Below are 11,065 nucleotides of genomic sequence, written 5' to 3' on the forward strand. Positions count from 1 at the left end.
TCTAGCTCGTAATGCAGACTTGCCTCTGTAGATGGGAAACAAAAAATCTTATATATCGCCTCTTATACGATGAATATAAATGCTTATCTCATTTGCAAATGATAATCGTAGAGTGAGAGGAAAAAGAACAGATGGTGATGGGCCTTGAATAACGAGTAATAACTTGTTATGTAATCAGAGTCAGAGAATATCACGTTGGGACTAGAATTAATTCATAATGTTCATTCCCATATCCATGAAGACATCTGATACTGCAAATTCCGAATATAAGTGCAGCAATGGCAAGCATAGGCGTGATCATAACAATACACCTTACCCAATTACCCCGTTTAATCTTAACAACCTCCTTCTCTTCCACAGTCACCAGTTTCACTTCTTTCATCTTCTCACCACATGGGGAAGAGGGCAGAGATAAAATGGAATCCTGAAAACAAACTTTAATCTCCTTGCTCTGACCTGATTCAACTTCCTCGTTACCAGAACCACAAATTGGAAGTGATCTCACCTCACTCTCTTGATCCAAATCATCCCAGCTACCCCATTCAACCTCTTCTCCTCCATAACCAATCTCAGTTTCCTCATGCTCATCCTCAAAAAGCCTCCTTCCCTTAAACTTGCCACTCTCGATCGCTTCCCTTCGGTCTCTTCTAATCTCCTCCACAGCCAGATCATTAGTCCTGGAATTCCAATTATCACCTTCCGAGGGAGTCATTATGTGCTGAAGCGAAGACATGAGGTGCCTTGGAGAGTTGTCAAGGAGTTGATCAACAGTTTTGGTCAAGGTGCTTGATGATGAAGAACATGATGATCTCCTCTTGGTTTTGGGGTTGGACTGCTTGTAAGACTCCCACTTTTGTTGCAAATTCATGAACTGCTCTTGTAGTTTCTTTACTTGAGGACTTTTGACACTAGGGTCATTTTCCTTTTGGCTATCCATGGTAGGGTCCTGTGAGGAATGTAATATGTTGGTGCTTTTGAATTGAAAAGGGGTTATCCTGATGATGAGTTTAGTGATTTCATTTTGATTTTCAAAAACAGTGAAGAAGGATAAGAACTAACCACGTTCTGAATATCATTTTCTGTTTTTAAAAACTTTGATTGTTATGGTTAGTGGGATTGTGTAGGGGACTCTTTTGTGAGTCTTTATATTGAGGAAGCATTAATCAGGATCACTAAAAAACCACTAATTATGATAAACTGGCAAGGTAGATCATTACAGCCTCTATTAATCTACCCTACTACTTATTGCTTTCCATTTTCTTTTCCTTCTACTTGATTCCATCTTCATTCTTTTCTACAATTTGAAAATTCTCTATATAGTGAAAACTGAAAAGAGACCTTTCTGTAAAGTATCAAAAGAATGAGGATGGTTTACTCTCCCCATTTACTTATAGTAGATAATCTTCCCTGGTTAAAAGCAATCTCTCGAGTATAAAAATAAAATAAAAATATATATAGTGAAGTTTAGCATTTCAGGAATTTGTTCTATTTGATGGTATCTGATTCAAAGTCAAGAGTATTCTTTCCATTAATCCTCTTGTAACGGCCAACAGATTAAATTCACAAGAAAGATTGATGGAAATAAACTTTGAGAAATTGACTAGGGTCAGTAATGACCAGTAATTATCAACAAGATCTTTTTTTTATTCGTTAAGCAAACTTTATCCTTCTATGGTTCTATAATCTCATTAGCACACCTGAACAGAAGCTAAAATCATCAACGCTAATGGACTTGACCTCAGAGATTAAAGTTGACGCCGCTATAATGACATCTAACATTTTCATCCCTTCGCCTTCACGAACTTCTTCCCCAGGCGATTGATTGTTCAATGTTATCCCCCACATAAAATCACCTCAAGAAATGAATCATGACCAGTGTCACTTGGTGGACCTTGAGATTTGGAAATCAATGTAGTAATATACGCTCCAGTTAGATTTGGTGGCGACCTAATACTCCATTCACATAGCAGTTCACATACAAATGAAAGAAACATCAAGTACAGCCATCGGTATGTTTTGAAGCCGATAACTAGTTTAACAGTTGGACAACCAGATGAACAACGCACTCAGACTCATAACTTCGACTGAACGTACATTGCCAATCATTGAACGTAAGGTTCACTAGCAACCTGAACGGGGGTCAAGCCTCTCAAAAAGTCTATTACCAACACTATATGGCATTTAGAACCGTCCTACTTTCAACTACTTTTAAGTTTTAACAATCCCAGATTTTCTCTCCGCAAGGATGCTCAGCTTCCGGTGTTGGCATTTGATAGGTCCTCTATTAAGCCCTTTCCATCCATAGCATCAAAGAAGAAGAAATTCTTGAGAGGTTCCCCTTTTCCTGATATTGCTTTGATAACCTCCTGAGAAGTTCAGTATACATTAAATATTTTAAATGGAAAGCAAACACTTTTACTTGATATAATTAGATAGATAGTTGGCACACCTGCCCAAGGATCCCCCCAATAATGGGACAAACTGGAGGAAATTCTCCTGGATATGTCACAAATCTTTCAAGGAGGACATCAGGAATATGAGATTCCTTCAACGACTGCATGATTGTTACATTTTATCAAGCATAAGTCAATGCAGTAGGCGAATAGATAATGACTTCTACGTACCAGATTAGCAAGCATAAAGAAAGTATAAAGAATAACAACGTTTAAGTACCATACCTGTGTTTCACATAATTCCTTCTTCAATTTCAGAACACTGGGAAGATCTGCAACTGATACTTCTCCGGGTTTACGTTGCTCTGCTTCTTCAAACCTTTCTATCACTGCAGTTAAGTGACAATAATCTTAATCCACCTATCTTGGTCGTTGGTAAATGGAAACCAATTCATACAAGATTACAAGTACTAGGATAAATTTAAGGGCATAATTCCTCTTTATCGGATTATTTTCATTTTATAAGTTGGTGGATTTATGGCACAAAAAGTGCGGCAGGACCGCAACATACCAGCAATACTAAAATTAAATTAGTAAACAAGTGCAACCCTGTGGTTGAAACACGATAGCGAAGACAGCTGGAAATTTGAGGTTAAAAGTTCTTTAACAGCGTCTTCATTCTATGAGACTGAATATTGATGGAAACAGTGTAGGACAGGAAGATTGAAAATATAGCAGTACATACAGATAAATTGATATATGCGTCCCTCATCCCATAAGTAAAAACCCAACGTCCTCTTCCTCTTCTATTTCTTTGGCTATTTGTTGTTTATTTTATGGCAATAACTTCCCACTTCCGTGAGAATCGCCCTCCAATGTATACCAAACATCCATCAGTGAAAGACGTAGTTTTGAACTTTTCACATCAAGCTGAGATTATTCCTCTTCCTCTCTTATCCTATGGGCAGTCCTATATTTTCATTTCCACCAAAAAGAAACAGAAGGCAATGAGGTAAAAATAATGAACCTCTCATAGCAAAGTACAGCTTTGACATTTTTCTGGGAAGTGCTTTCCACGGTACGGAAATTGATTCCTGAAATTTCAGATGCATGAAAAACTTGACATTAGTAAGTTCAAACCATATGCGACGTGCATTACTGCCCAAAAAGTGACCCATTATCTCGTACGGGACTGACAACGATCTAGTTGCATGTTTTATGAATAATAAATTATTTCCATCCACAAATATTGATCTAGTTGTCTTAATTATATAAATGAAGGCACCATACTAAAAAAGCAGATTGTGGCTTAAAGGAAACTTCAATTACTGCAAAAATGTATAGGGAGTTCCGGAGTAGGAGGAAAGTATGCATGCTACGTGCAAATTATGCAATAAAACTTAACATCTAGAGCAATGAGAGACAAAATCATACCTCAAAACTTGGATAATTGTGTTCACATTGAATTGTTTCCTCCTGTTTTTGCTGTCAAGGAAAAGAAGAAGAAAAAAATAAGTCTATTTTCTGTCATTAGAGAGGCTCTATACTGAAGATGCTTGAGAGTATTACATCATCATAACAGTCCAATATGTGTTAAAAAAGATTGTGGTTCATCGGAGACTAATTAGATTTCAATTCTAGCAATGACAGCTTTAGCCATAAAATAAAAAAGGAACTGGCAACCACTTTAATGGAATTAATATATAAGAAATCCAATCAGATAGCCACCTTTGAGTATTTATGGAGTTGCAGATCAACAAAAATTTCACCAGAAGAGTCTCTACAATCAACAGTGTAAAATGCCACCCGCTTTGATAACTTTCGGCACTTTTCATTGATCAGTTTCTACAAAAGAAGAATTGACAAAAGACAATAGATAATGTGGATTTAAACTCATGATCAATGTATATCAGAAAGTGATAATCAAATCTGAAGAGAAGGGGCATTATACTTTTGTAGAGAGAGAGCAACAGCTGATGACCACAACATCAAAGTTGCTGTAGAATTCACCATCAAAGTTTGACAAGTCACCTGTGAGATCAAAGAGTGGGAAATTCTTAATAATTCTTCAACCACAAAGAATTAGCTGACTCAAAGTGCCATAACTTTCTTAACCATCACCACTCATTTGATATGAACAACCATTTATGCTCAAAACCAGCTACAAGTAATGAACCGCAAATCAAAACAATGTTAGCTGACAAAGCTCGGTCGGATTGAAAACAGACCTTTCTCCACAGAAACACGAACCATCGGATTGAAATCTTTCAGAGAATCGCAACAAAGCTCGGTTAGAGCTTTCCCACCATACACACTCTCGTCACAAGGTATCAAAAAGTTAGCCGAAAGAGCCTCTTCGGTCGCTACCCGATCATCCACCAGTGTCAAACTACCAACTCCTGCCAGTACAATGTTCTTGCAAAACTACACAACAATATACAAGAATAACAAAATTTAACAAGACTGCACACCAACATTTTCATTCTAACACAAAACCAGGGTAAATTTGACAGTTCGTTTTAGCTGAATTACCTCGGTAGTAGTCCCATTAATTCCACAGACTAGTATATGAGCTTTGCTTAGCCTAATTCAAAATCAAAATCAAGCCTTAACCAAACCAAGTAACTCACAATTAAAAAATAATAATAATGATGAGTAGAGAAAGAAGGGCAAGAATAATTACCTTCTCTGAGCATCAGCGCCCCAAACCCTAATTTGGCGATCGTAAAGAGCGGTCTCCTGCTCAGTCAACTCTTCGCCGTCCATTTTCAACCGGAACCTGCAATAAAAGCTTAAATATTGGAAGCAGCGTAGTTTTACCGTAGTGAAGAAACACTCCAACGAATTGCTCACGGAATTACAAGAAGCGAGGAGCGAGACGAGGTGTGTATCCCCCCGAATTGAAATTGGGATTTTCGAGGTTAAATTCAGCTTATATGGCTGCATTGGGCTTTGAGCATATGGGCTTGGATACCGAAGCACATTGGGCTTAGGAGGTGAGGAAGATAGTCTTCATGATGTAAAATTGTAAGCAAGCAAACTTATGTTTGATCTCGGAACGGGAGACTTATTCACGTTGGGAGATTTTGTCAGAACACTCCATCATCGTAGTTCCGTACCAATTCAGCAAGTGAACCAAAGCTCGAACACTTGTGGTGGTTTACCAATACATCGTAGTTTCGTACCAATTCAGCGAGTGGACCAAAGCTCGGACACTTGTGGTGGTTTTACCAATACACGCCTCTAACAAGTGTTTATAGGTCTATAAGGCATGCGCCTAGAACCCCCAAACATATAAAACTTGCATACACATCAAACTAATCAAAGAAAAAGCTTGATTGATGATCAGCCTTAGTAACTTTTCTTAATTTAATAATTATTAATAGTAAGTCCAAGTTATTTTTCATTGGACCAGATTGTGTTTATTTTTGCTTAACTCTCCTTTTTTTTTCCAGTCAAAATATTAATTTTTCCACTCTAGTTGATAACAATTTAGACATGTTAATTTCATACTAGATCTTGTTAAAGTGCATTAATTGTTACTCCTACATAACTTGTTGTATTATAGTGCATTAATCCCTTCGTGAACATATATGAAGGTCATGAGCCACATATATTTTGGTCGCCTAGAGCCTCAAAAAACTTAGGACCAGCCACTGATGTTTTGTCGAAATTTTTTCTGTTTTTTTTTTAAAGGTGAAATTTTCAGTTAAGAAGCTACATTTGGCAAAATAATCTCTCAAATGTTGATAGCTAAATTGCCTAATATAGTAATACTGTACTACGAAATACTAATATCACCGGGGCTTTATTATTTGTTTGTCACTAGTATTAGACATTAGTTATCAAATCTACTTCTCTCTTTTTTTTCTTTCATTAATTCCTAGTCTCTGTTAATCCCTACCAACATAAGGAAAACCATCGATAGTTCGATACTGATATGTCGGTATGTCTGTTATGGGAAAGGATGCGTTCAAATAATATTCTTCACAGTTCTAATGAGTAATGACTCGTTGATGAACCTTCTGTGTTCAAAACCTTCATTTTCTTAAATATGATTTGACAAACTAGGGATATAGGGGTTTAGGCAATGGTCTAAATATCGTTTATCGGTATCGTATCGGTCGAGTGGTAAAACGATATATCGGGGATATATCGATATATATCGGTTTTATCAAATTTGCTTATTTTCAATAAAATTTATAAAATTATACTTTAATATGTACCAAATAAATTAAAAAAACGGTACTAAGTAAACTAAAAAAAATAAATACTTGATTTTGTGACAATTAAAGTACACGAACGACATCTAATAATAAAAATAGGTATTCAAGAATGATTATTTAGACTTGAAATTCATCATATATATTTAAAATATATATGAAAAAATGAAAAAAAAAATATAAGTTTTTTTTAAAAGAGGAAATCAACATTAAAAAATTAAACAAAAATTGAAAAAAAATCAAAATTTGACCGATATTTGACTGTTGACCATCATTTCTGCGTTGGCCAATAAATTTTGACCGATATGCCCTTATTGTTTCGGATTCAAAATATCAGCGATATATCGGCGGATATTTCGAACACTGATTTTAGGCCATCTCACATGGTTAAATTTTAGCCCTCTAAAAATATAATTATTTAATCAATGATCTCTAACAACATATGTTTAAATTTAGCCTTATTTATCTCAATGCTTTTGAATTTAGGCCAGACTAGCTAAAGGGCTATGTTGCATTTTCCTTAGCCCTTCGACTCTTTAGTGGCCCTTTAAGCATCCTCTTGTAGAAACAAAAAACTACAACTTAGAAATTGGCCCCTTTGAACCCAATTATGGCCTTACAGACTCGGAGAGGACAGATCTAATAAAAGTAGCAAGCATTGAAGACTAGGCTGACTAGCACTAAGGTTTCTCCAAAAAATAAAAAAGACTAGCACCAAGGTGAGTCACATCCATTCATGGTTACTTTGAGCAAAATTGTGACTCGGATTCAGAAACCATGTGCTGATAATGGGCTCTTGCTCCTCCTATATCAAGTACTCCATGTCAAGAAAAGTAGGATGAGCTCATGAGTTGATGGAAGAGGGGTGTGACCAGAGCATGGGAATCACGACTCCATCGCAACCTATAAAAGAAAAAAAAAATCTATTCTTCTCACGATTTCTTCGTATATAATATACATAGTGGTCCCATTACAAACAGACTTCCATGACTCCCATAAAGTGCATAAATCTTTATTTTATCAGCCATCATAGTTCGACAACGGCGTCATTCTTATCGGTCAGTGTCCAGGCCTCTACATGAAGGCTGAAGCTTCTTCTTGACGATAGAGCCGTCAATTATCAATTTGTCGACCTTTGACATATTTGAAGTTTCAGTTAAAGTTGTTGTCATACTTGGCCTTCATCTTTTGTTTGTCCAACAAGAGGGGTATTGTCTTTAGACTGTGATGGTTGAAAAAACAAAACGTTCGCAATTTAGGGGAGTTGGAGACGTCCATTTGTGTCCAAGCCTCTCTCTCTCTATACATATATATATATGTCAAAAGACGGTAGAGCAAGAAAAAAATTGGGCATATAGAATTCTAATTGATCGTTGCCTCATCACTTATAATATTGTAACACCCACATATGTGACTGTTCGGCGGGTAAAAATTAAGAAGTTCTACAATACATTTACAGTGAATCAATAATCATACAATATAAATATATTAAAGATGCATAAAAGATAATTAGTTTTCAAAAATCGCGAATTCTTAATGTTCGAATACTCTAAATGTTCGAAAGTGATTTGGTTTTAGATTGTCACACACCTACACAAAATACACACAAAGTTGTTGCACATCGTATGTCATCATGCATACTCACAAAACAATGGTCTCGCCACAACTAGAAATGCATGTCACCATGATATGCAGTGGCGGATCTAGCCCATGCAATATTTTTCACCCCAAATTTTTTATTATATGTGTTAATAGAAAAAATATATATACATATATGTACATAATTGGATTTTTAGTATGCATTTCCCCTACACAAATGTATTCTTCTTCTTAGATCATAAAAACTCATTAAGTACGTCTCTTCTAATATTTTTGCTACTCTATATATTTAATGTGAAATTGCAAGTATGAGCTATTTAATTTCAATTTAATTAATTTGAGAATTTTTTTATTGAAATATTTTAATTTTTCATTGATTTCATAATATATACTACATTCATTGACACTTATTTATATGTTAGACTTATTAACATTTACAGTTTGCATTGTTATATATTTGTACCGACAACAATTTTGTTTGCCTTCAACCAAATTAAAGCCCACCCTGCATTCAGATCCTAGATCCGCCACTCCACTAGTGATATGTATAAATATATGAACAATCAATGTCTCATGACCCCAAAGTCTAAACTCAGTAGAGCAAAGTGTTTGTCAATGTGAGCTAGGGTTAGCCATACACGTGGCTCCATCCAATGATATTCCAGCAGTATATAATACATCTGCTACATAATTCATAACTGGCATTGCACACTATATACAGTTACACGTTTATATCTATATAATCTGCACTGAAGTTGAATGTCGGACTAGTTTGGACTAAATAATCAATGCATTTATGCAAACATGGTGCATCATATAATTTCAGTGACAATGTGACATCAAGTAACAAGTGTATAAGGGAATAGATCAGTAAATCGAACACGTCATCGTGATGGTGTTTACTGATTATGTAACTGTGTACTCCAGCCGGAAGAAGCAATACGAGTGAAAACTACACTACGGGATGAGATTGGAGGTTGGATTTCATGGAGGAGAGGTTGACAGAAGGAAATGTGGCAATTGGCAAATATGGGGCTGCCCCTAAAGGAAGATATGGGTCCCACTGACAGTGGAAATTAACAGCTGCCCATACCGATCTTTTTGGGTTGTTGGCTTGTTGCAGATTTGGACTTGTCCACTGTCCGCGGATGCTGTATCTAACATTCTTACCCTTCAATAATTATTCACTCCAATCCACTCATTAGTAGATATACTAACACGATTGTTTATCCAAATATTTATAATACAGCTTTTCTACTGTGTTACCGTAACATAATATAAAAGCTTACTAACAAATAATTAAGAAAATATTATGTGAAACAATCAACTAAAGACATGTTCTAAACAATAAAACCACTAATTAATAATTATCCTTGTTGAATGCTTACATTGTGCTTGAGGTGGATGCCAAGTAAAACGATACACACATATATATATATATCTTCTCATCTACATACGTCTATACGGGTTTTCCATCCGGATTTCCACCGTTTCTCTACGATCCGGACACCGGCGACACTGTTTCTTTTCACCGGAGTGACACCACACTTTCTTACACGTTGTTGTGATAAAGAAGAGGACGAAAGAAATCAGAATCGGAGGTCCACCATAATAGGTGGTGAAGTTCTGAGTGAGGTTGTTGCACATAACTTTACGGTATATATATATATATATATATATATATATATACATACATATTTTCTCAAATAAGGGATCCACACTAATGGTTTTGGTGCAGATTTCCATTTTAAACCACTTTTTAGTCGAATTTCTTTATCTTCACCGTCTAGTATCTAAATAATATTGTGTAGATCATCTATGCAAAATTTTCAGCCAATTAGGTGATCATTAAAGCCCTCAAAATTGCGTTTTTATGTTAAAAATATGAACGATTCGTGTTTGATAGAATTCAGTCCATCCATTTATTTTTCGATTTTGAGGACCTTAGCGATAACCAAATTGGCTGAAATTTTGCAGAGATGATCCACATAATATTATTTAAATACAAGACGGTTGAGATGAAAAAATTCTATTAAAAAGTGGTGCAAAAATAGAAATCCGCACCAAAACAGTGGTGCAGACCTCCACAACCAAGAATGGCTATATATATATATATAAGGAATAACATCAGCCATAATAAACTTTTTTTTTTGGTTACGCAGGGGGCACAAAGGCCCAATAGAACAAACTAAGAGAGCAAACTAGAGAACAATCTCAATTTTTCTAAGTCTAGAGACATTAGCTAAATCATCCATAAAAGTAGAAATTGTATGAACAAGAGGGTCTTCAAAAATCAATAAGCCAGGAGCATGATCAATGCTACATTTAGCAAGAGAATCAGCTGTCATGTTACTTTCCCTGAAGATGTGGTTGATCCTAAGCCACAATAAACTTTACGGTGTATATTAGAAAAATTATGAACGTTTTTTTTATGTCTTTTCACTATCTTGATTAGTCTTAAAAGGTGGATCAATATGGCCATTACTGCGTCCATTACCAACTTGATCATGCGCGCAATATGGTTTCACACAAGATGTCGTGTTACTCGCACTCTGAGAAGAAATGAATGGAGGTATATATATGTGTGGGAGCTAACAGCCTAACACCAATAACTCCATGAGTCTTTAACCAATCCCATACTATATCCTTGCTAGCTTGAAGAGCTAGTGAGATTATTTATCAGACTTGAATGACAAAAGTGTAAGGTTGTATTAGTCTATTAGACTTTATGGCCTCTAGACTAAAGTCCCATGGCACATCGAGTTTTTCATGTTTGTACACCATTTGAAAACGTAGTGCCTTCATGATCAGATGGCCTGCTGATTTCATGTTATTACCCAATACCCATCT

At 35.9% G+C, this 11,065-nt stretch overlaps 1 protein-coding gene across 2 annotated transcripts; it reads right to left on the bottom strand.

Annotated features, from left to right (window-relative positions):
- Positions 1 to 1,928: 1,928 nt before the first annotated feature.
- LOC126793148 (SUMO-activating enzyme subunit 1A) lies at positions 1,929 to 5,283 on the bottom strand. 2 transcript variants are annotated; one of them, XM_050519591.1, is made up of 11 exons: positions 5,255 to 5,283; positions 5,077 to 5,172; positions 4,926 to 4,977; positions 4,622 to 4,817; positions 4,345 to 4,424; positions 4,122 to 4,238; positions 3,828 to 3,878; positions 3,421 to 3,487; positions 2,679 to 2,782; positions 2,450 to 2,554; positions 1,929 to 2,366 (listed from the first exon to the last, which is right to left on the bottom strand). In XM_050519591.1, the coding sequence occupies exons 2-11, from the start codon at positions 5,157 to 5,159 to the stop codon at positions 2,250 to 2,252; spliced, it is 972 nt and encodes a 323-aa protein (XP_050375548.1). In that variant the 5' UTR covers positions 5,160 to 5,172; positions 5,255 to 5,283; the 3' UTR covers positions 1,929 to 2,249. The 2 variants fall into 2 exon arrangements, with proteins under 2 accessions (XP_050375548.1, XP_050375547.1); XM_050519590.1 differs by having other exon boundaries at positions 5,247 to 5,281.
- Positions 5,284 to 11,065: the final 5,782 nt, after the last annotated feature.

This window comes from Argentina anserina, chromosome 5 (assembly GCF_933775445.1).
Source record: "Argentina anserina chromosome 5, drPotAnse1.1, whole genome shotgun sequence".
In the NCBI taxonomy this organism is placed as follows: Eukaryota; Viridiplantae; Streptophyta; class Magnoliopsida; order Rosales; family Rosaceae; genus Argentina; species Argentina anserina.

Excerpts from the sequence above, each read along its gene's own strand:
- LOC126793148 (XM_050519591.1), bottom strand. The coding sequence starts at position 5,159 with ATGGACGGCGAAGAGTTGACTGAGCAGGAGACCGCTCTTTACGATCGC. Across the intron at positions 4,425-4,621 it reads TCGTGTTTCTGTGGAGAAAG|GTGACTTGTCAAACTTTGAT; the intron begins GTCTGTTTTCAA and ends TTGATCTCACAG. Across the intron at positions 2,783-3,420 it reads GCTGTACTTTGCTATGAGAG|TGATAGAAAGGTTTGAAGAA; the intron begins GTTCATTATTTT and ends ACTTAACTGCAG.